The sequence below is a fragment of the Bufo gargarizans genome, chromosome 3, assembly GCF_014858855.1.
Source record: "Bufo gargarizans isolate SCDJY-AF-19 chromosome 3, ASM1485885v1, whole genome shotgun sequence".
NCBI lineage: Eukaryota > Metazoa > Chordata > Amphibia > Anura > Bufonidae > Bufo > Bufo gargarizans.
In genome coordinates this window covers 421,083,644-421,110,016 of record NC_058082.1, presented here as the reverse complement: position 1 = coordinate 421,110,016, position 26,373 = coordinate 421,083,644, and the positions used below count along the sequence as shown (strand labels likewise).

Sequence of the window (26,373 nt, the reverse complement as noted above, 5' to 3'; positions counted from 1 at the left end):
GCTCATTAAACTATGGGGGACCTGGGTCTCCTGTGCACCATAGAAATGGTAAAATGGAACTATAAAACAACTGTGTGAAGCTGACATTTCACTGTTGTCTTTCATAAGGATTGTGCACCATGACCATCATCATCACTATTTTTGTCCCTATGAAACATGGATATTATTTGTCCATTGACCCCAAATTCCAGCTCCATCAAGCAAATTCTTGTGAAATGGGTGAAAACCCCCAGACAAAGGTACAGCCAAAACGCATGTTGGGGTCGCGCCCACCGTTGACCACAATTGCAAATGGGTGAGTTTGAATATTGGTATTCGTTTTTTATACTCTGGTCTGGACACAGTTATTACTATTTTGTTCCTGGCACTATTTGTAGCTATGTTGTTTACAGGGTACTATCCCAGTGGGTGTAGTCCAGACCATACAATATAATATACACAACTTTCCATATACACCCCCATTTGTAAATGATGTGGTCTCTAGAGGATGCTTTTACTGACACCTGTCCTTGCATCATGTGATCTTTAATAAAAAACTTTTTGGGTACACAATGAAGCTTTATTATATTTTATGGGTACTGTTTTGGGCTAGTTTCTTCTTTGTAGGTTGCCTGAAACCTAATGCAGTTCATCTAGATATAGAATAAGCATATTGTATACATACATAAATCGGGACATGATTGTGATATATGAAAGTAAGTGTTAGATGTCCCTCACCCCAGAAACTTTTTGATAATGTTCTTCGTCCTTCTCAAAGTTTATGGGCATTCCATCCAGCTCCCACGTAAAGGTGAGATCCATGGTAGGATCATGGGAGGCATGGCACTGCAGTGTAACACTATCCCCCTCGTTGATGTCTGATCCTGAAGGGGCCAAAGTAATTCTTGTGGCTTCTGTAAGATAAAAATGGTTGGTCCTCTCAGTCATCTTTAACAACAAGCACTGTATGTATGTTCTTATGAAGCAGCAAAAGTATCCTACATTGTCATGTAGATGGTTACTAAGCAAAAAAAGGCACAGTGGAAAAATATATCAATGTATGCCAGTTTTCACAAATACATTGAAGAATATGGCATTTAGGGTAAACATCATTTATGAAGCCCCTGAGTCTATAAATGTGCCAAAAATGGAGGTTGGGGCTTCAAAGTTACAAGTGTGACTGATTAATTGATGGACAAAAAAAACCTAGAAAAGTGTTTGGAATCCAATGCCAGATACGTTATTTCTTATCATTGCCATTTGACTGTAAGTTAAAATGTACCCAAAGGAAAATGTGGATGTCTTGGTACTACAAAACTGGTCTTTGCCTATTGTGATTTGTTTTGCCTTCTTCAGGATCAACATTGCAAGATAATACATTGAACTAGAAGGGCTTGTCTTTTTTCAGTTTTTCTATGTATATTTTCCACTAGCCTTATTTGAGATATATATATTTATTTCCTGTTTAACATCCTTGGACAGACTGAGTTGCATTGCACTGCATGTCATTTTATATATCTAGCCATCTCACCCCGCACACTAAGGATGCCAGTACTGTTGGATTTTCCCATGATATTCTCTGCAAAACAGGTGTAGTTGCCTTCATCTGCACGAGATATATTCTTCAAGATTAATGTTCCATTAGAAGTGACTGTGATCCTGTTAACAAAAGATATTAGATTCACTAATTGTATTATAATAATAAAATCTTTATTTATATAGCGCCAGCATATTCGGCAGCGCTTTACAATTCAGAGGTTCATGTACAAACAGTCATAAATAACATAGCAACAGAAAAGTCAATAATTACAACAAGAGGAATGAGGACCCTGCTCGCAAGAGCTTACAATCTATGAGGAGATAGGGGGGACACAAAAGGTAAAAGTGCTTGTTTTGTTCAATGGTTCAGCCATCTTGGGAGAATAGGGGAGAAGAAGTAAAGCTGCATGAGCCCGTCAGCAGCCAATATATATAAAGTGCTTCTGGGTGCATGGTGCAGTGGAGAGTTTGCTGGAGGATCAGGTTCAGGAAATGATACATGGGCTATATATGGAGAGGACTTAGATCAGGGGATGTGATAGGCCACCTTAAAAAGATGTGTTTTTAGGGAGTGCTTAAAATGTGTATGTTGTGATTTAGCCTGATTTCTTGGCGTAGGTCATTCCAGAGAACCAGTGCAGCTTGGGAGAAGTATTGAAGCCGGGAGTGAGAGGTTTGGATTATGGTGGAAGTCAGTCGCAAGTCATTGGCTGAATGGAGAGCACGGGTAGGGTGGTAGACAGAGATGAGGGAAGGGATGTAGGGGGGTGCGGCACTGTGGAGAGCTTTGGGGGTGAGGACGAGCAGTTTAAATTAGAGTCTATAGTGTACGGTCAACCAGTGCAATGACTGGCACAGAGTGGAGGCCTCGGAGTAGTGGTTGGACAGATAGCTGACCCTGGCTGCTGCATTAAGAATAGATTGGAGATGGGAAAGTCTGGTGAGGGGGAGGCCAATTAAAAGGGAGTTACAGTAATCAAGGCGGGAATGGATCAGGGCACCAATGAGAGTTTTTATTGTTTCCATAGTCAGAAAAGGGGCGGATTCTAGACATGTTTTTGAGGTGCAGGCGACATGAGCGGGAGAGAGATTGGATGTAGGGGGTGAAGGAAAGATCAGTGTCAAACGTCACCTCGAGACAGCAGGTCTGCTGCCTAGGAGTGATGATGGTGTCGCACACTGAGAGGGAGATATCAGGTCTTGGTAGGTTAGTAAATGGAGAGAACACAAGAAGTTCAGTTTTTGAAAGATTTAGTTTCAGATAGAGAGAAGACATGATATTAGAGACGACGGAGAGACAGTAACCGGTGTCCTGTAATACAGCAGGGGTGATGTCAGGGGATGACTTGTATAGTTGTGTATCATCAGCATAGAGATGGTACTGGAGGCCAAATCTACTGATGCTCTTTCTAATTAGGGCTGTGTACAGAGAGAAGAGGAGAGGGCCTAGGACTAAACCCTGAGGAACCCCAACAGCGAGAGGGAGAGGAGAAGTAGAGCCAGCGAATGATACACTGAAAGAGCGGCCAGAGACAGGAGAGGGCATGGATTGGAGCATGGTGAGTAGGAGATGGTGGTCTACAGTGTCAAAAGCTTCAGAGAGGTCGAGGAGATGAGCATAGAGTGGTCACCATTGTGTATTGCGGTCAGGAGGTCATTTGTCACATTATAATTAATTCATTAATTAAATAAATTGTATTAATAATTAATACATTATAAATTAATAAATAATATATTAAATATTATAATTAATATGGACACTGCTCCAGTTTAACAGATTTTTCAGTTAAACCTAATCTTATTTATTATACGGGTGCCGTCAGTTTTTACTCCAGTTTTTACTGGGGACTGGTTGCTTGTCCCTTTTTTTTTTTTTTTTTTTTTTTTGCAACTTTTTAAAACGTTGCAGATGATGTGGCTGAAATTTTTTTATTCCGTTTGGAAAACATCTGTTAAATTTGTCGCAAATCCTACTCCACCAACAAAACACTCCATTTCTCTGGGGCAAAGCCTTTCATACATTACCCCCTAAGTTTACACTTCTAGACAGTATTAGTAAATCTGTCCCATTTTGTTTTACATCAAGAATTTAATTTTTTTTTTCCTGTCCAAAAATTATAAATAAAACTGCCTAGAATGCTAGGGATTCTCTGACGCTCCTGTTCCGATAATGCCTGGTTCCTGCCTTCCTGATCCAGTAATGATGTGTCAACACAGGGGCATGTGACCAATACAACCAATTTACTGGTTTGGCGTGGTGGGGGATCTGTGGGGTATTTTTTATTTCACAGCATTCTGGCTAGACATTTTTTCTCTACCTGGAAAACATTTTTACTCTTTGCTTTTGAGGCATCCATTACCTCCATACCTGCTACTGTTGCGTAGAAGTTCAGTCCCTTTACTCCATAGGATGACTGGGGTTGGGGCAGCCCGTGGGTTACAATGGATCGTGATTTCTCCACCACGAGCTGCAGGAATCAGGGGTTTCACTGGTGACAGACGGAAGTCAGGGGCCATAGCTTCATGGCAAAGGTACAAAAAAAGACACGGTAAGTATTATTTGGTAGACAGGTAGACATGACTATACAGCAGGTATAATCTATGTATACATTAAGACTAGTTTTTCATGGGGTGGTGCTAGTGTACTCTTCAGTTTCAAATTATTTTTTAATGATGGACGCCATGATATAACTCAACAGGCCTAAATTATTAGGGTACTTCCTGTTCTGCTGGTGTCCATTGTATGACAAATCATAAGCTGCAACACAGATGTGAACAGGGTCTTAGAGGCAGTTAGAGAAAATGGTTGTTGGCTAACGGTTATCTGTATGGACAACTTTAGAGTGGAATAAATTGTGTGCCATAGCAAGTGTAGTGCACACAGGTGTTTTTATTGTGTTTCTTAGTCTTAAACAGATACATTCTTGAAATATGAGTAGACCAGAGAGAGAAATAATCTCCACTGCTACCAGTACATTATTATTATTATTAGCAGTAGTAGAATTAATACTACATTACATCGCCATCTTGTGGCCAAGATGATAATTGCATAATTCATTTATAAACCTATTGCTAAAGAATATGTGGCCTCGTTGGAGCAACACAATGCATTTTCTTGTAGTTTTCTGCATATCAACAATAATGTTTCTCATGCTCTCTCTTTAAGCATGAGTTCCTTGCTGAGATATTAGGAAAAAAAAGTGCTAATCTTAAACGGATTATCCTTTTTTAATATGGCAATGTCAAGAAGTGCCTGTTATTGTTAGCTGCCATTTCTTACTTTGAACAGTTAGCTCTGCGCTTGTGTAAATGGTGCCATGCTTGTTTCCTGCTACACACTGGTACATGCCCGAGTCTTGTGGATCCAAATTGGTGATTTTCAGCTGCCCGTTGCTCACTTCCATTCGTGCCTGTTCCAGGGTGGAAACATATTTCCTATAAGGGACTGGTCATCTTATATTGCATTCATTCATTTCTCAATATCACAGTTTTTCTAAAAGATTACGCTATGCATACTGTTACAATGGCTACTTTACCACAACAGGAAGATGTTATGTGAGCGTGAAAATAATTTTTGTAGCCTTTTGTAAATGTCAATTTGCCCATTCTCACACTTTTCTTGCGTTTTTCTTAAAGGAGTTGTCTCACTTCAGCAAATGCCATTTGTAATACCCCAGTGTGGTATTACCATTCCTACACCCTGATACGGTCTCTAATGAGCTACCATTAGTGTCATCTGTGTATTTATTCCAGGTCCTCTTACACTGTGCATTAATTGTTCTGCTATGTAACTGTTATTTGTTGTATTACATGTCATATGTCTGGTTCATCAGCATTGCGAGGGGGTCAACAGCCAAAGGCTGTACTCCAAAAGTACAGAAAAATCCTAAAGTCCAGCGACTAAACTAAAGCCGACTATTTGTCCACCTCCACCATTACTCTCCCCTTTATTGCTTCGGAGCCTAACCCTGGGGAGTGACAGTATCCAGGTAGGAGCATCGATACACACATAGAAACTATTAAGGGCCGCACCACACCACTCGGCATTCCTAAAAACCTGCGACATGATCAGCCCTGGGGGCAGCACGTTGCACATTTATCATGTAGACAAAGTTAATACCAGGCATATACTAACATATTGTGATTGTCCATATTGCCTCCTTTGCTGGCTTGATTCATTTTTCCTTTGCATTATACACTGCTGGTTTACATGGTTATGACCACCCTGCAATACAGCAGCGGTGGCCATGCTTGTACACTATAGGAAAAAGTGCTGGCCTATGTGCCGTCTCGCGGACTCAGCCACCAGAGAGGTAATATGGACAATCACAATACATTAGTAAGTGCCTGGTGTTAACTTTGTCTACATGATAAATGCCATCTGCTGAAGTGAAACAACCCTTTTACGTGTTCTTCCTATTGACTTCATTGCAAAAAAAATGTATAAATTGAGGTGAATATAATTCCGTTTTGGAAAATTTCCCAAACTCCCCAAACTTCCTGTGGTTTGTTCAGCAGAACTTCACTGTCTACATACATACCACATGTACATACCTCATACATATGGACCTGGTTAGCCTGAAGGCAGCCATTGAAACATGTCTTTGATCTTGTTTTCCTCACCTGTGATGTCAATGCTTTTCCATCTTTCAACCAGCGAATCGTAGGTCGAGGTTTTCCTGATGCTGCACAGTTCCATAGAAGGTCAGATCCAATTTTGGCCTCTGTGTCAGAGATAATTTGGAGCCACTCTGGTTGTGCTGTCAAGAAAAAAGAAAGTAAGGTATGCAGATCGATAGGACCCCATAGCAAAACTTACTTCGGGCCCTCCCCTCCCCACCCCACCTAGTTCCCAGTATGCATGCTTCAAACCCCCATACGAATGCAAAGTACAGGCCCCCGGATTTCTGATGAAGTTAGGATTTTTAAATTAAGTGCAACTTTTTTTAATGAAAGAAATTTATAATAAAAAAGTTGCCCTCCTTCTTATCCATTTTATACAACTTCTATATTATACAACTTCAGCCACCACTAGGGGGAGCTCAGCAGATAGGAATTTAGACAGTTACTATTGCCTTGAATGGAACCTGTACATAATCTCCTTGTACTGAGATCCCCCTAGTGATAGCTGATGGAAAACTATGTTGGCAACAGGAGAAGCAGTTCAGCACCGGGCCCCTTCTTTCTCCAGGCCCCATAGCCGTTGTATGGTCTGCCTCTATGGTAGGTACACTATTGATTAATCCACACACAAGGGAAAGGATCCATGCTGGACGTTCATACAGGCACTGCTGTATTGTAATACACCTAATATTTCTAAAATTTGAAATACCCCTGGTCTATTCTGGAGAAATATGACTTATGAATTCATCTGACATCAGACTAGTTAACAAATGATGTTGGTAATGTTATTGCTTGGTAAAGATTTAAAAGTGGAATATGGATCATTTTCCCAGAGTTATTGTAAGTTTGATTTTCTGGCTAGCAAGAAATTTTAGAAACTTGACTCTCATTTTAAAAATGATAGAGGCATTAATTTCATAGAGACTCAAGACTTGACCTCTTACCTTGCACTATGACACGTCCTTGGTAGGTATCCCTGCCTTTAGAGTTTTCAGCTTCACACTCATAGGTTCCATCGTCATCAAAGCTGACACTTTCAATATGCAGAATAGGGTCTGAAGCAAACCACTGAGGGGGCTGTGATGTGTCTACCTTCCTCCATCGAATACGAGGCACTGGGCTAAAAGGGATATTCCATGTTGTAAAAGAACACTACATAAGACCAGTCCTGGCTAGTTTCCTTGTACACTCTGGTATATCTATATATATATATGTGGATATACTCTTTATGAGAGATGTCTATATAGAACAGTAAAGAGGAAATATGACATTATAGTGGAGATGTAGGAGGAGCACAGATGCCCATGGAACAAGACTTTCACCGTTTATCTTGTCGTACACCCCTTTAATCAATGTCTAAGAACAGGCATTTCCATGTGTTTTCACATAAAAAATGAAATCTACTTACTTTCCAAAGGCAAAGCATTCCAATGTAACTGACTGCCTGGACAGAGTATATGTCTCCCCTGGGAAGCGCACTTTAATACTGGGAGCATACAACCGTGGTTCTGCTGTAAGAGAAAAAGCTATATTTTATTATATTATTCATTGAACTCCTTTATTACACTGATTATATTATTAGTTTAATAATCTCCCGGATCTCAAAACCTGAATTAAAAATGCAGACTTGAAAGTAGCCTAACTGGTATATCATTTTTTTCATAAAGAAATAGTAAAGGTGATCATAGGAAACTCTTCTGCTCCATTCATTTCACTGCCCAGATCCATCTTCAGTGAAGACAGGCTGCCTGCTCACTGAAGGATCAGATTAAATAAAAGTATATGGAGAAGGAGACGGGAGGGGCTGCTGAAGAGTGGCAGAAGGAGAGATATTGACAGAGAGACCGCTGCTGGTTCGTAAGTGATTTACTGTCTTAATTAACTGCTGGATTTACATCTAAACTGTTTAGTTCTGCTGTGTAATGACCTCCATTACTGCTGCTGCTTCTGAGGTTTACAATGTCCTGGGTATGGGCAGATGTGATACCAGCTAGTCTTTGCCCCCTACCTCAGAAAAATATTTGAACTATAGACAAAGGGAAAGGGTGCTTAGAAAATGCCAGTTACAAGGTATATAATGGCCAAAAATAGTTACATTTTAAAGGAAAATGTTCGAGCTAATTTTGAAATTTGTATTTCATCTGTAAGTATAAAGATATACACATTGACCTAATAGCACCTTTTCAGGCAAAAGCAGGGTTTCATGTAGGGTCATTCCATCAATACTGAATACATTCTGCAGTAGTAAACCATTAAAAAGGTATAAGAAATACTGTATATCAACATATAAGGGGGAATTTATAAAATTTGGTGCAAAGGAAAACTGGCTTAGGCTACTTTCACACTAGCTGCAGCCTTCTCCGGCGGGTGAACAGTAACTACATGTCGTAGTTTTATTCCGGCCGCCTCTTGGCATGTTAACCGTGCTGCTGCCAGAACTCTGGCCCACCCCCATTATAGTCAATGGGGCCGAAGCGGACCTCCGGTGGCACGCATGCATTAGAGGCAGCACGGATCCGGCAGGCTGTTCACCTGCCGGAGAAGGCTGCCGCTAGGGTGAAAGTAGCCTTAGTTGCTCATAGCAAAGCATATAAGATTCCACCTTTCATTTTTCACAGCTCCTTAGGGAAATGAAAATTGGAATCGGATTGGTTGCTATGGTCAACTAAGCCAGTTCTACTTTACACCAGTTTTGATTCCACACTTACTTTGGTTCTTATACTTTAAGGGTGACTAACTTTTCACAAAATTTGATATGTCATAGAGACATAATAAAAGTCTTGATCAGTGGGGATCTGAGTGCTGAGATTCCCATCTATTTCTAGAACGAGGTGAGAGAAGCACAAACATATTGTGCTCCCTCTCTCTCCCTGCTGCACGAGACAGCCTCATCAGAAGCCTATAAGCCCGTCTCAATTCTGCCATCATCAGCGAGGAGAGAGAGCGCAATATGTGAGTACTTCTCACTCCGTGTTCTAGGTGTTTAGGTCCTGGAATTTATACACCTGTGGTGATGGGACTGAATGAAACCCAATGATTAATAGGTGTGTCCCAATACTTTTGTCCATATAGTGTATAATCAATGTTAAAGCCAACCGTAATAACACTAAGCTGTGAACCCAACCCCTCGCACAATCCCTTTAATTCATGATTTCTGGTTGACCTTGCTGATACACTGATCTACAACTAACCTTCTGGAGTAATACTAAGTCGAGTAAAGCTGCTGTAAACACTTTTGGTTGTAAATGCAATGTGGCTGGTGGTCAGACAGGAATATCCCCCTTCATCCTGGGCGTCAGTCTGTGCAATGTACAAGTTTCCAGTCACCTGAGACACAAATCTCCTGCTATCAGTGGGCAGAAACACTGGAAACTCATTCAGTAGCCATCTGTATGACAAACCTGTAAGACATTTACAGAAAAGTAAAATATTTCCAGAGATCAGATAAATCACGTCTGAGACATTTATAAGCTGAGATCATGAATTCTCTATACCATATATTGGTTGGGCAGTTAGTGCTGCCATAGATAATGTCATGTAATATGGCCTACATATTCTCCACTCATCTAGCAGCAAATCCACAGTGTTTCCACACCAAAATCTGCAGCAAATACAGAGTGCTTCCACATCGAAATCTGCTGCAAATCCAGTGTTTCCACATCAAAATCTGCAGAAAATTCAAAGTGGTTCCACATTGAAATCTGCAGCAAATCCAGTGTTTCCACACCAGAATCTGCAGCAAATCCACAAGTGTTTTCACACCCAAATCTGCAGCAAATTCACAATCTTCTCACACAACGATCTGCAGCAAATTCACAATGTTTTCATGCCAAATTCTGTAGCAAATTCAATTTTTTTTTTACACTGAAGTCTGCAGCAAATCCAGAGTGTTTTTACACTGAAATCCACTGGGTTTGGTGCAGAATTTGCTACTGTGGATTTCATCAAGATCTGCAGTGAACACGCTATGTGGCTGCACCCATAACTTTTGCACTAGTGCACAGGAGCTCAATGGAGAAGGGGCATCTGTGTTGGGGGAGAATATGGCTAGAAGGTTGGAGAAGTGTTTAAATTAGGTACTGGGGGTGAGGGTAATTACGTTATAGGATGGGAAGATAGTGCAGATAGAGACCGGGGCAAGGTAATGGGACTGGGGAGAGAATGGAAGGAGGGACTAAAAGAGCTCAAAAGGAAAGGTGTAGGGTAAGAAATATACAAAAAATATACAAAACCTCACTGGAATTAGTGATGTGTGAGGAGGACTATGACATAGTGGGAATAACTGAGACATGGCTGGATGATAGCTATGACTGGGCAGTTAATGTACAGGGTTACAGCCTGTTTAGAAAGGATCACCAAAACCGGAGAGGGGGAGGGGTCTGCCTTTATGTAAAGTCCTGTCTAAAGCCCACACTCCGGGAAGATATAAGTGAGGGACATGAGCATATACCAGAGTTCACAGAAAATCTGCTACTAAACGAGATAGACGAGGCGGCAAATCATAATGAGGTTGTTATTATGGGGGACTTCAACTACCCAGATATAGACTGGGAAACTAAAACTTGTATATCTCATAAAGGAAACAGGTTCTTGGCAATAACCAAAGATAATTACCTTTCCCAACTGGTTCAGGACCTGACTAGAGGGATGGCCATACTGGACTTAGTATTAACCAATAGACCTGACAGAACAACAGATGTGCAGGTCGGGGGACACCTGGGAAATAGTGACCATAAAGTAATAACCTTCTAATTGTCATTCAAAAGTGTGTCTTCAGGGAGGAACAAAAATACTAAACCTCAAAAGAGCAAAATTTAGCCAACTAAGAGAGGCCATAGGCCTAACTAACTGGGACAAAGTCCTCAAAAATAAAAATACAGCCACAAAATAGGATATTTTTACAAGCATTCTAAAATCTAATTGTGAGCGGGACATACCTTTATGGGAATAAAAGGTTAAGGAACAAGAGAAAAACAATGTGGATAAATAGAACTGTAAAGAAAGCAATACATGACAAAAAGAAAGCATTTAAATCACTAAAACAGGAGTGTAGCACGGAAGCACTGAAAAACTATAAGGAAAAAAATATGTAAAAAAACAAATAAAAGCAGTCAACCTAAAGACTGAGAGATTAATTGCCAAAGAGAGTAAAACTAACCCTAAAATGTTCTTCAATTACATAAATAGTAAAAAGTATAAATCTGAAGGTGTCGGCCCTTTACAGAGTAATGAGGCGGAGTTGCAGAGAGCGACGAGGAAAAAGCAAAGCTGTTAATTATTTTATTTTTTTCTCCACTATATTCACTGAGGAAAATAAACTGTCAGATAAAATGCAGAATGTAAAAGTAAATTCCCCATTAAAAGTGCCCTGTCTGACCCAGGAAGAAGTACAGCGGCGTCTTAAAAAGATTAAAATAGACAAATCGCCCGGAAACTATAGTCCAGTAAGTTTAACATCTGTTGTGGGTAAACTGTTTGAAGGTTTTCTAAGAAATGCAACTTGGAGTTCCTCAATGAAAATAAGCAAATAACGCCATATCAGCATGGCTTCATGAGGGATCGGTCATGTCAAACTAATTTAATCAGTTTCTATGAGGAAGTTATTAACGGTACACACTCAGATTGGGTCACTGTCACTAGTGGGGTACCTCAACGGTCAGTATTGGGACCTATTCTCTTCAATATATTTATTAATGATCTTGTAGAAGGCTTGCACAGTAAAATATGAATTTTTGCAGATGACACTAAACTGTGTAAAGTAATTAACACGGAAGAGGATAGTATACTGCCACAGATGGATCTGGATAGATTGGAGGCAGAGAAGTGGCAGATGAGGTTTAACACTGACAAATGTAAGGTTATGCACGTGGGATGGAATAATGCAAGTCACCCGTACATACTAAATGGTAAATTAACATTGGGTAACTCTGTCATGGAAAAGGACCTAGGAATTTTAGTGAACAGCAAACTAAGCTGTAAAAACCAGTGTCAAGCAGCTGCTGCCAAGGCCAATAAGATAATGGCTTGCATCAAAAGGGGCATAGATGCCCGTGATTAGAACATAGTCCTGCCAATTTACAAATCACTAGTCAGACCACACATTGAGTTCATTGAGCACCAAAGTGCTCTGGTAGAACACTTTGGGATGCTTGGGTGCTCTACAGAAGTCAATGGGAGAAACCGAGCATTAAACCAGGCACCCCTGCTCTGAAGAGGGGAGGGTGCCAGGTCCCACTGAGGTCTATGCCGAGATTTGAACTCACAAACTTCTACATTAGAGGTAAGGATCTTAACCACTCAGCTATAAAGCTGAATCGTAAACTGTGTCAGAAAAACCTCACAGTAGTTTGTCATGTAGTAAGTATTCCTATACAGCAGAAGTATCATTTTATATTTCACTGCAGGTTAACATGTAGCTGTATAGTGTAGTGGTTAAGGTTCTTGGCTCTAATGTAGAAGGTTGTGAGTTCAAATCCCGGCACGTTATAAATTCTTATATTCTGTGTAGTAAAGCACTCAGTCCAAGTTAATGGGCCATCAGTTAAGTTATACTACAGATGTAGCAATTCTCATCTTAATTCTTAACGTGTTATGTAAACAATGGCAAGAAACTTTTAATTTACTTTTTCAGTAGCTTTTAATAGCTTTTGTGACATTATATCACACTCAAGTTTAGAACTGCTCCATCTGTACCTTGGGATGCTTCTCTGCCAGTACAGTCTCCTAAATATACCACAACTGTGCCAGCTACACTTGTGCTTTCATTGTAATGAAACTCGTCATACAGGCTTTTCTATCTAGCATGGGTATTCTAGATAATTCTTTTATATCTTAAAATCTACAGAGGCACAAAATAGGTTGTTGTTTTGTATTGTTAACATAAAAGCATCAAACTGTAACGTATGAGAAAGCATATTTTTAAATTTTTGCTTTGTTTTCCCTTTTACAGGCAGGGCAGAAACCCCTAGTGCCATCAGTGAATTCATTTACCCATTGGAATATTTGAGACTTCCAGCGATAGGACTCTAGGGTCAGCAGATGTTCAGGGATGTACCTCTCAGCATGAGATGGTACACCCGCTATGTGGCTGCAAGGATTAGCAGGTGACTAGGCCTTTCTCTTTGTTCTATCACTTTATTTCATTCCCTAAGCTCTTGCCATCTCCATTTGCATTGTATCATTTTGAAGGGCATAGCAAGAGGGCTGCAGCCAAAAGAACAATATATGAAGTGTCACGTCTGGGTGAATACAATAAGATCCAGACGCCTTTAGATGGTTAATACACAAGGGCAAGGGTTTGGTAATTTCTGATGCTCATCATCATTTCCAAGCTGTCGCTCATCCATATCACATATGCCCTACTAACTGTAAATACACAAAGCATACACTGAATGGAAATATAATGGCATCACAGTTTATGAAACAGGATATAATGAGTTGGTGACATTAAGATGGACAAACAGGAAATGTATTCTGATGGATTACCAGGGTAGTGCAGTGGAGGATTACATGGCAACATAACTCCCCATCCTTCTGTTGTTTTAACCGTATCTCTCTCCTCTGGTGGGAATTCATGTAAATCTGAGGCATAAGAGAATGAAAAAAATATTATTCCTTGACTAACAATTCACCAACAAAGAGTCAATACATTGTACACTGATAATACAGGAAAGGTTACTTCTGGACACTCACATCCAAAGCGCAGAGAGGCTTCATTACTAAGCACTGTACCCCTTGGGTTAGAGGCTACACATTGATAGGTTCCTGTGTGCTTAGAATGTGTTGGGTTAGAGATGGCCAGGTTCCCTCCTACTAGTTGGTAACTGGAGTTTTCCATAAGATTGAGCTCTGTGCCATTCAGTTTCCACCTGTTGGTATACCAGAGAAGAACACATGTAGTTTCTGTGGCAATGAAGGCTTGTAATTACAAGTCAGTTGAAGCCATGGTCAGTGATTGTGTCCATATTATATTCAAATGGCTACATGTGTGATATATCTCCTGTTAATACCTGTATGTGGCAGGAGGAATGGCCCGGGCACGGCAAGCCAGGGTAAGTAGTTCTTCTGACCCCTCTGGAAACAACGTGTTCTGTGGCTGCTCCTCAAACACTGGTCCATATCCTCCACTTGATCCTTTGATCGGGTTGAAGGCTAATTGGAAATATAATTATTTTTATATAAAACGGCAACAGTTATTTTGAGCTTTAAATAGGCCTAAATGTGTGTATTAATGATGGGTTTCTAGCTCTTGGAACAAACTTCAAAATAGCCATCACACAGATCACAAATGCCTCTTGTTCCATTAAGATCCATCAGTGCTGCAAAAATATTCTACTCAATTATGAATGTTTTTACCGCTATTTATAAGTTGGAATCTTATGTTTCTTGAGTAGAAACATGTGGAGGAAAGACTATCACTTATACCACAATATAAAAAGTGCTATCACGTCTATACAGAGAATAAAAAAGTCAATTGGACCTGCACCTGGACCTGCACTGAAAAGATAGAATTCCAGAGACCAACGATCTTGTGAATACAGATTGGATTTTCTATGACAGAGTTTCAGTTCTATTATGTAGTGTACATACTGGTCCTCTTGTTAGAGAAGATCACACCCCAAGAAGAACACTTTTCAATGCACTTTTTTGGTGGTCATCTTAAAGAGAAATTGTCTTTATCAATTGCTACCTTTCAATTGGCTTCCTAGTGAATGATAGTAAAAAAAATGTATTGATTGAATATGCTGATACAATGACAATTTTACCATGAGTTTCTGAGATGGTTGTGCATTGGTGGCAACCAATATGACTGCATGTCCGGTTGTCACATTTGCAAAAATGGCCACCACAACAAAACAAAAATGACAATATGTCTGGATGTGAAATGAACATAATTACTTTTGATTTACTTATGGACAATTCTCTTTAAACATTCTTACATGCTAGTAATTATGTATCCATTAGTACAGAATTTATCACTTGGGTTAAGTCAAATGGTAAATTATTTTTGCCACAATAAGAATTATCCTTTTATTGTGTAAAAGAAGTATTTGCATATATACAGTTTCCACTATCTGAATATGTTCCAGACTCCATCCAGTTCTTTTTCGTCTGTTACCACCCTTAAAGGGAGTCTGTCAGTGGTTTTGACCACCCCTCAAAACTCCTAATAGAGCTATGTACGTAATGGGAAGATGAGTGTACACATCTCAAGTGCTTAGGGTTCTCTGTACTGAATGCTTCCTAGGTCCTCCCTTCAGCCTATAAATGACAGCATCCAATCAAGAGTTTGCTAGAGCCATCCCTCAGAGCAAAAAGGCCTTGGCACTGCACATGAGGAGAACACCCCTGGGCACTTGTGATCCTGGAGTCAGGAGCTGTATTTAGATATGTGTACACTACTCTTCCCTAAACTCTGCCAGCAATTCTGAGGGGTGGTCAAAACCACTGATAGACTTTCTTTTAATAAAATCTCCTGGCAAAGACAATTATAATCAATTGCTGTTTGGATATAACATAATAGGGTAACCATAGGTTGCTATGGGGTTCTGCTATACCTCAGTATGTCTCCGATTTCATACAGAAACATACGAATCAACATATGGTAGCACCACTCAGCTCAGCTCAGCTTTCCTATGGAACAACAGGAACTCCATGCACTCCAGTACAATCTACTAAACATGTTTCTGCCATGTGCAAGACATCTTAGGAAGATAATACAAAGAACAAATAGCAGACCATGTACAATAAGTATATTATAATGAAAAAGAACTGATTAAAATTGAGGCAAGAAATAGAATGGTGGAAATAAAGCTAAGCTTTCTGAACTTACCTGAACAGCAGAGAAGAACAGAGGACAGGAAGAAGGCAGAGGAAGGAGGCAGCATGGTGCTTCTGGATAGGAAGGAAATAGACTTGTAAATGGAAAGTGGGAAGACATACCGCATCAATTGATGCCTACTTATTTTTTAGTACAGTGATACCGCTTTGAGAAGACCACCCCTGACCTGATGCAACAGTTTTTTAATTCCCTTATATTTTGTGTATTGATCCTGTTCTCTGGGAGAATTTTTACTGCGAGTTTAGGTGGTTGTCTCAGAAAAGGTATTATAATGAAAATGATATGACGCCCAAAGGCTCAAGCAGAAAATAGCACATTCTGTATGAAGATAGTGTAGGCTCCAGAATTTTCATGCAGAAGGTAGGCCATTGTGGAGGAACAATTTGTAGTCTCCAGATTTTACAAGAAGAAGATACTGTAGGCCATTGTGGAGGAACACGCTGCGGTCTCCAGAATTTAGAAGCAGAAAACAGACCATTCTGGAGAAACATATCATGGTCTCCAGAATTTACAAGCAGAAGATAGGCCATTCTATAGGAATGCAGTGCAGTCTCCAGAAATGACAAGCAGGAGATAGGCCATTCTTGAGAAATATAGTGTAGTCTTCAGAATTAACATGCAGAAGATAGGGTATTCTGGAGGAACACAGAGTGGTCTACAGCATTTACACCAGATTTGACAAAACAAATGAAATGAACAGTCATACAAGTAGCTTCAATACGTGGTCAGGTTCACTTGACAGTGATGGCGCCTAATTCACTGATAATCATTGGAATAGGGAGTGAAAGTGAACATAAACTTTAAGGCAAAGAATTAGATCAGATGGACCTTCCTTCTTTAGAACACATATATTTGTAGAAGTTTTGTTGTCATTCCCAGTATGACATAAAGTTCATACATGATTTCAATTGTAAAAACATAGGAAGACTCTATCACTAAGTGCCTCACTTCCCCAGTGATCATTTATCGTTTCCATCTGCGGTGAGTGTTAAATGTATGACGACCTATTAGTGTTATTATAACTATCCATTATGAATATTGCAGATGGATGCAAGCTCTAGGGATGCCCATGAGTAATCTGTACTATTTGATATTACTTTTGATCTTGTTTGGGAGATTGCTAAATATTAACAAACAATATTAACTTCGATTTATCAAAAGGGGAACAATTCCTACTTATAGCATGTACCCAGCGGCATAATAGGATTAGTAGCGCAGATGTTTGGTGAGCCATATACTATTACTAAAATGCTTTGCTTTTTTTTACATATCATAGTTAATATTGTTTGTTAATATTGAGCAATTTCCTTTTCTAGTCTTGTCACACTCTAACTGTTCTATATAGCGCATAGATAAGTTATACCATTCATTACTTTATATGGATCACATGTGATTTTGCATGCTGATATTTGTTTGCACTTTATATGTCTTTTTCCAGGTCTCTGATGAACGCCTTGTGGCTGAAAATATTCACAAATTGATGTATGTACTGGGAATCTACACAATAAAGATTGAAAACACTTGCTCCAACATAGTGGATTAAGGAGTCTTTCATTTCTCTACTTTTAAAATACGTCATTGTTTTTCCAGGTAATTTTATAGCATCAAAAGCCAGTTAAATTAAATTGTAGGAATTCATCAGGACTGTAAAAAAAACAGAAATGCTACACATTCCTATAGGTTCCTGTAAAATGGTATCCATGTGTATTGTCACCTTCGCACCCTAGATCAGAGGTAGGCAACCTCCGACTCTCCAGCTGTTGTGAAACTACAACTCCCAGCATGGATACTTACTCTCCTCTTCTCTGAACTCTCATAGAAATGAATCGAGCATGATGGGAATTGTAGTGTCACAACAGCTGGAGTGCTAAGGGTTGCTGACCCCTGCCCTAGATGTTCAGTGTGTTAGATCCTGGTTGATTGTTTCTTCCTTCAGTGCACATCACGCTTTGCTAAATACCTTAAAAGGGGTTGTATGAAATATTAAAAAACTTGCTACTAAATGTGAATTTTTTTAAAATATATATATATACTCACCTGTTATTCCCCGCCATTTCCATCACATCAGCTCCAGCCTCCTGGCAGTTTTTGTGTTTAAGCCTGCAGCGGTGACGTCGCGGCATGCAGCATGTGACCACTGCAGCCAATCACAGGCTTCAGCAGCCTCATGCCACACACATGTGGCCAAAACATTACGTCACAGCTGGGAACTTTGGAGCGGTGAATATAATTTTTCTTAATTATTTTAAGGCACTCACTATATTGCCATTACAAAATGACAAAAAAATGAATAATTTGGACAACACATTTAAACTATCATATAATGTACCCATGTCTGTCTGTCTATCGATCTATTAACAATCTATCTATATCTATCTATTATCTATCTAAAAAAGCAAAATACCGCAGCACATCCAATAGTAATAAAAAAGGATAAATATATGTATTTTGGGACTTATTTTTCTATTGTGATATACATTCTTGTGTTTGTATAACTAATCAATTGTAAAGGTCCAGCGTTGGATACCTCTCCAAAATATTTTTGTTAGAACATATTTAGCTAATGGAAGGATTGTCCTTATGACCCATTCTCCATTACCAAAATCTGATAGTCACTTAGGGAAAACATAGGAGGTTATGCGCCTCTGCAGCAGGGACCCTTGGATGAACTTTTTAATTGGGATCAATAAATGGTATAACAGTTTTTCCATGGACAGATTTTCTATAAAGTAAGAACAGTTGGGGTGTGCTTATACAGACTCCCACCAGTGTCAAGAATGAGTGGACCATGCTCCTCAGTTTTAATGCAGGGATGGTCAGGTGTGTGAGGTCACTTTCAACTGGAATGAATGAGTTTCAGTATGGTTTGTGATATTTCATTCAGATCTATGAAGTGTCGGACCCTCATAGCTCTTCAGAATACATAAATTCTGTTCCACTTTTTGGTTATGTTTGAGTTGTCATTCTTGGTTAAAATAAACTAGCGACACCCTCTTCCGATGTTAAGTCTCATACCTATACAGAACATACAGGATTTCCTTAAAGATTTCTCCTGTAATGGAGGCTCTGGTCTCCTGAATGCAGAGCAGAAAAAGAAGTTGCCCAAAAATGCCAGTATTTCAAGCTTTGACTTCTTGTCTACAGCATCATTAAGCATTGTAATGAAATCATCCATAAACCACAAACAGTGATTTATAATACAAAAATCCCATCCTGGTAGAGATAAATGCCCCTGACTAGACTGGCACCAGCTGTCCACCTTACATGACCCCTTGAAAATCATCCTTTACTGTAATGTGTCTCTCCTCTGGGAGTTATGTAGTATGGAAACCAGGTTTAGGGTTTTCTTTATATATTTTATAGGACTGTAGATATACTGTACTTTATAGATTGCATCCATTTGTATGTTTTTGTTTCTAAATCAATATAGGAATTTACCGAGGAATCCATATAGCCCTTGTAATATACTGACCAGTCTCTCAATAGGACACACGCAAGCTGCCAGACTAAAAGGACTCTGCTAATAAATTTGTTTCTAATGACCATCTCCCTGGTGTGAGATGATGGGGGTATTGATGTTTAGGCCTACACTCGCTCCTTCTTTGTTGTTAATCCCTTATCATTGCTCCCTTGAGGGGTCACTGAATCCATTACAGTAGGTCACATAGTGTTCCTTCTTACAATAGTAAAATCTCCACCCCCAGTCATCTACTACATTGACTGTCTGCCGCCCTTTCCCCCTCCCCTTCTACTAAAAGGACATACTCATTTTGCTAAAGGCTCCTTATGGGATGGCAGGAAGAGGCAAGCTCATTTACAAGCTTTTAGAAGATGAGGACATAGTGTATCCATAATGTCATCATTTATTTATAGGACAGCAACATACTCCATAGTGAAGTACAAAATGAGTGTCCGTAGTATAGGAAGTAATCATAACTGAGCACTCACATGTCTCTGTGTACAATATGGAAAATTATGGGGAACTCTATTAGGCTGGTAGAAACTGGCACAAAAATGTGAGAAATGTAATATTACTTGTGCTAGAAAACTGGCGTAAATCCCAGCAGAAATTTAGCTCCTAGTTGCCGTACATTTCCGTTTCTGGTGCACAGACCCCGAGATGGGCCAACATGATTGAGATGTGTGTGTTTTTTTTAAATAAGACTGGCATAAAATCCAATCTTAATAAAATTCTCCCTTTATGTACTAAAATACAAGAAATATGGGGGAAATCTACTGAGACTAGCATTTCATACACCGGGCTTAGTGCAAAAGGGGAAATGTATAAATGTAGCATTTCCTTCTGGAGTGTCTGTTTGGTTTGAAGCAATTTTTTCTACAAATTTAGAAAATATTTCATGCCATTTGCTAAATTTGTCACATGAAATACCTATGGATTTTTCAATCTAAAGTCTAGCCTTACAGCATTCATTACAAAGGTTCCTTAAGTTTGTACGCCACCAGGGGACTGGAGTACACTTGCCACTTTTTGTGACTTTTTTGTAAAAAGTCACAGTGGTAGATCTGGCTAAAAAACTAACTTATCTTAGTATACATTGTTGACTTGTGAAAAGCAAAATGAAGGAGCTGTCACTTGAGGGACTTAGAGTGTTAACAGTGATAAAAGCTTAATGCATGAAGAAGTATTGTCCATCCCCCTTCTTCTCAACACAGGGTCTGGAAATCAGGGCATCCCGCCTGGTAATCATTGTTGAGCAGTATGTGATTCACTGCTGACCACACTTACCTTTCTGTGATTGCCCGTACCCTGCTTACATCTATTTCACATTAGTGAAGTAAATACAAAATCTATAAAACGACAGCTCAAAAGAACATAAATAATCAGGGGTGTAGCTTTTGGTATAGGAGTTTTAGAGGCAACAGTCACACCCAGACCCTAGTGTCTGAGGGGGGCCAAAATGCCCTTCAGCTACATATAGAGACACCAGCATGGCACATGGTGGGTTTGGGCCCTTTTAAAGATTTTACGTTGGGGTCCAAGAGTTTTAAGTTATACGCCTATAAATAATGTAAATGGTTCTGGAGGTTCCCAGAATTAGAAATATACATGATATAACCCTAATCATAGGAGTGTATTCGGTTGTGGACCTCATTGAAGAGCACGACAATCGCCCTCTTCTCATTCTGAATGGCTGATAGCAGAGAGCAATATAGTATATTTAACTGCACAGCTCACGGAGGTAATACATTAGACCTAAAACCTGACTAAATTGAATCTTTTGGTAGTTGGATTGGCATCTTCATCCCTGCGGATCCATTGACAGCTATTTATACACACATTTTAATCACCGGTAATATGTGGTAATCACACATACAAGAGTATTTTTCCTGTAATTACCCTCTGTGTATGCCAGGAAAAGTAATAAAAAGGCAGCAGAAGAGGAATACTGGAAATTCAGCTCTCACAGGTGACTTCTTCCTAATACCTTTGTGCATATTGCATGATTCAGCTTGAAGAGGTTTTAGACAAACCAAGGAACCAAGCGCTTCAAAGGAAGGAGACGCACATTGCTTTTACTGTAGAATAAGGGCATGTGCAGACAAACTTATAGACAAAGTGTAAATCTCTGGAAATATGTGATCCTCATATGTGCATGCTCTGTGAGACATGGCTTTTATTGACCTACGCTGAACCACAAGTCACAAGTAATAAAAACTGTCTATTATCCTCTGATTCTTATGATTCATAAAGCTCAAGCACTAGGAATTAGCTGTGAACCTTCCAACACAATCCTTTCTTTAGCAAAATATAGGCAAAACGCTAAGGCGGGACTGTATCAAGCTTGTAAAACCCTGTTTTGCTCCGAAATTTGTGGCTTCTTGGCTTTCACCGACACCTCACAACTTTTAGAAAAAATGGCTCTACTCTTTAACAATATGTGTGCCAAAAAACTGGTGCACATTATACCAGAAATCTACACCAGCTGCCTTGTTGGCATGGATTACTTTTTCTGGCAGATTGGACCTCCTAAAGATGTAGCAAAATTATATCGAGGCACATTGTATGTTAGCAAGTCTTGTATTATGACTGGCATCAGAGGCAACAGTCAATACATTCCTCCCTAAGAAACTAAGCAAAAAAACAAAAGTATTATATAAAAAATTGCACCAAAAAATGAAATATCTGGGGACCAATTATGTGTTTTAGACATTTTGTACACCAACTTCAACAATTTAGGAGTGTTTAAAAAAACAGACGTGACTTACTATAGGGTGGGTTCTAACATAGTTTTTTGCCGTTGTTTTTATGCACTTTTGTGGTTTAGTGACATTTTAAAACACCAACTCTAGATGTTACCTGAAAGTCCATCGGGAATTATGAAGCACAGGACAAACAGATTTTTTGTTACTGGTGTTTTTGTTAATTAGGTGTATTATTTTTTTGGGGTTCTCTGATGTTCTTTTGAAAAGCATAGCATGATGAGGGTTTGGGCCTTTTTGTCTGGGAAGCTATTTCTATGGAGTTTTTTTGGTGGTGGAAAAAAAACAAATTAATATGTGTTGGGGTCCTTAAATCACATATATATATATATATATATATATATATATATATATATATATATATATATATATATAGGAACCGAAAAAAGGACAGCACTCCAAGTAAAAGTGATGATGATTTAATCACCCATGTGCAGGCAACGTTTCAGCTCATACAAGAGCCTTTGTCAAGCAATGAACACAGTAAAAGAAGGGGCATATATAGGCCAACCCCATATGACATCACAAAATAATCAATTAACAATAAAGTGCAAATAGTGCATTAATAATGTATAGAAAAAATACACAAAAATGTGAGACAATGTAAAATAAAATGACCAATCAATAATATGTCCAATACATCATACAATAAATGCATAATCGCACAAAACTGCATAAAGATAAATTGATTGGACAATACATATCAGGTGTATAAGGTATATGCTAAGTGAGAAAGACTGAACGATGCTGCAAAAAAAGGAGGAGCGATAGCCTACCCTGTGTTGCCAGCCATGTCACACACGCCATGTATCGCCATTACGGCGTTCAGATGGATCCAGTGCGCAAGCGCCAAATCATGTGAACAGCAAGATGTAACTTCCGCAAATGACGCAGTCCGGACATGCGCATAGAAGTAAAGAGCTGCGTCGGCCATCTTGGAAATGGTACAAAACCTCAGATGTAGACAAAAGGCGCAAATAATGAACCAAATTGTACATATGATAATCGTATGGCGAAAATATGCGCAAAGAAATAAAGAAACAATATTGTTAAGCAATATGTAGTTATTCACCAATGTGTGTGCGCCAGCCTGATAATGGACAGAATAGCGCTAAACGGAAATAATGCCGTTTGCCTGTTAGTGTGCCCATGGGGAACAAGAAAGGGGATGCATACAAAAGATGCAGCCCATTTCAAGAAGGCACCAACTGGAACAAAACCCGCAACGCAGCTGCAGGTATGTCACAAAAGGGCCCATAGTTCCCAATGGACACACAATCATTGAGGACACACAATGAACAACATAATGCATTAAATAAGAAAAAATGCATCCAGACTATAAAGCATGGTCCATCGATTGTCCATACGCAAAAAAAGAAAAGATCTCCCCATTGCCAAACACTTCACGGAGCTCCAACACTCCGAAAGAGATCTTAAATGTTGGGCCATTGACCACATTCCCATGCCCAGACGTGGGGGCAATAGGGTATTGATTCTGAGGAAAAGAGAGCTTTTCTGGATCTATACCCTCAATAGTCTGAGACCCAATGGGCTCAATGCGGATTATAATCCGGGGTTATATATTTAGAGTGTTAGTTTGCCCCACAATTGTCATATATGCGTTATGTGTTTCCCTTGAGGATACTTAGTGTATTATGAACACTATTAAGCCAGTTTCTCATTTTCTTCTTTTTCTTCCTTTTTTCACAGACAAGAATGATGCTGCAGGTTGATGAGGTGAAGCGTACCCGATGTGTTCCACAATTGCCCACATGTCTTGAAACATTGTCCATGCTTTATAGTCTGGATGCATTTTTTCTTATTTAATGCATTATGTTGTTCATTGTGTGTCCTCAATGATTGTGTGTCCATTGGGAACGAAGGGCCCTTTTGTGACATACCTGCAGCTGCGTTGCGGGTTTTGTTCCAGTTGGTGCCTTCTTGAAATGGGCTGCATCTTTTGTATGCATCCCCTTTCTTGTTCCCCATGGGCACACTAACAGGCAAACGGCATTATTTCCGTTTAGCGCTATTCTGTCCATTATCAGGCTGGCGCACACACATTGGTGAATAACTACATATTGCTTAACAATATTGTTTCTTTATTTCTTTGCGCATATTTTCGCCATACGATTATCATATGTACAATTTGGTTCATTATTTGCGCCTTTTGTCTACATCTGAGGTTTTGTACCATTTCCAAGATGGCCGACGCAGCTCTTTACTTCTATGCGCATGTCCGGACTGCGTCATTTGCGGAAGTTACATCTTGCTGTTCACATGATTTGGCGCTTGCGCACTGGATCCATCTGAACGCCGTAATGGCGATACATGGCGTGTGTGACATGGCTGGCAACACAGGGTAGGCTATCGCTCCTCCTTTTTTTGCAGCATCGTTCAGTCTTTCTCACTTAGCATATACCTTATACACCTGATATGTATTGTCCAATCAATTTATCTTTATGCAGTTTCGTGCGATTATGCATTTATTGTATGATGTATTGGACATATTATTGATTGGTCATTTTATTTTACATTGTCTCACATTTTTGTGTATTTTTTCTATACATTATTAATGCACTATTTGCACTTTATTGTTAATTGATTATTTTGTGATGTCATATGGGGTTGGCCTATATATGCCCCTTCTTTTACTGTGTTCATTGCTTGACAAAGGCTCTTGTATGAGCTGAAACGTTGCCTGCACATGGGTGATTAAATCATCATCACTTTTACTTGGAGTGCTGTCCTTTTTTCGGTTCCTATTGATGGGGTAAGCTGCTACATCCCTGGACATAGCACCCTTTTTGTATTCCGGTGCCGCCATTGTTTTCCTTTTTTATATATATATATATTTTTTTTTTTTGCGTTTTCAGTCATTTTGTGCTGTTGGTAAAAAAAAAATATCTTACGGAAATTTTTTCTGCTTTTATAGGCAATAAACACCAGTTTCAGATGTTACATGGAAGTCTATGGCAAATATTAAATGCGGAACAAATATGCATTTCTTTCGTCGTGCCATTTTTTCACTTGAGGTACATTTGTTTTTTTCAGTCAATGGAGTTTTTTTAAATTGCAGCATACACTGGGTGTGGTGTTTTTCCATCATTACCTGATGTTTTTTGTCTCACGTACATCCATTATTTTTTTGCCTGTATTGTTTTTACATGGTGTTTTTGAATGTTTTTTCCCTAATGTATTTTTTTCATAGTGCTCTACAGAGTGAGTGACATGGGGGAAAGGGGCATTTTTCTATATAAAATAATGCAAGGTATTCAGGAAAAAAAAAAGTAAAACACTTATGCTGAAACAAACTATTTAGCCAAAAAACACCTAAAAAATGGCTAAAAAAAGGCTATAAAAATGCTATACTTGTACTTTGTATGCTTTTTTTGGGAAAAAAACCCACACACCATAAAACTACGTGTGGCAGCAACCTAATAGGTATTAGCAAAATGCACAAAATATGCAAACAGCATACACAGAGGTGGCTAGTATTATATGTAGCTAGGATATAATATCACTGTATGACTGGTGGGTACAAGCATTTGGAACCCCACCAACCTTGAGAATTAATTTAGCACCGAATCCCCTTCACTCACAGCCACCCAATGTTCAAGGAACTTTAGGACAGCTCCACCCAAGTGAATGGGGGGGGGGGGGGTGACTCAGAATGGGATGCAGAACTAAAACAGCATTGAATCCCCTCCATTCTCAGCATTTGTGGGGTCCCAATGGCATATCCTGGCCATCACTTTATAAGGTGGGAATACTCCTTTAATGTAAATGCACTGAAGTCATGAACTGGCTCAGGAAAGAGAAATGTGTCATTTGACTTGGGACATTTTAATAAATTTGCACCAATTTATGATTGCCTATGACATTATTTATACAGTTTTATTGCCTGCAGCCAGCCTTAGGGGGCCGTGCGGTCACACAACCATGGGACCGCAGTGCCCCTATTGTGCACCACAAGCCGTGGGTCCACAAAACACAAGCACTGGCCGTGTGCACTCTGCATTGTGGTGCGGACTTACTGACTTCGATGGGTCTGCGATCCACAAGATGCAGTGAAAGAAAGGACCTGTTCTACCTTTTGTGGGGTGGAGGCACGAACCCGAAGCACATGGAAGAGCTTCCGTGTGTTTCAGTGAGCTTCCGGGTCTGTG

General features: G+C 39.5%; 1 protein-coding gene across 1 annotated transcript in view; it reads right to left on the bottom strand.

Moving 5' to 3' along the window:
* The window catches only part of CNTN2 (contactin 2), a 65,691-nt gene that overhangs the window by 17,804 nt on the left and 21,514 nt on the right, over positions 1-26,373 (bottom strand). The window contains exons 4-14 of the mRNA XM_044285715.1: positions 14,151-14,292; positions 13,834-14,009; positions 13,627-13,722; positions 9,333-9,542; positions 7,550-7,652; positions 7,086-7,261; positions 6,142-6,278; positions 4,799-4,928; positions 3,887-4,037; positions 1,511-1,638; positions 718-893 (exon numbers count right to left, since the gene is read on the bottom strand). Coding sequence (XP_044141650.1) covers positions 718-893; positions 1,511-1,638; positions 3,887-4,037; positions 4,799-4,928; positions 6,142-6,278; positions 7,086-7,261; positions 7,550-7,652; positions 9,333-9,542; positions 13,627-13,722; positions 13,834-14,009; positions 14,151-14,292 — 1,625 coding nt within the window. The remainder of the gene's footprint in view (positions 1-717; positions 894-1,510; positions 1,639-3,886; positions 4,038-4,798; positions 4,929-6,141; positions 6,279-7,085; positions 7,262-7,549; positions 7,653-9,332; positions 9,543-13,626; positions 13,723-13,833; positions 14,010-14,150; positions 14,293-26,373) is intronic.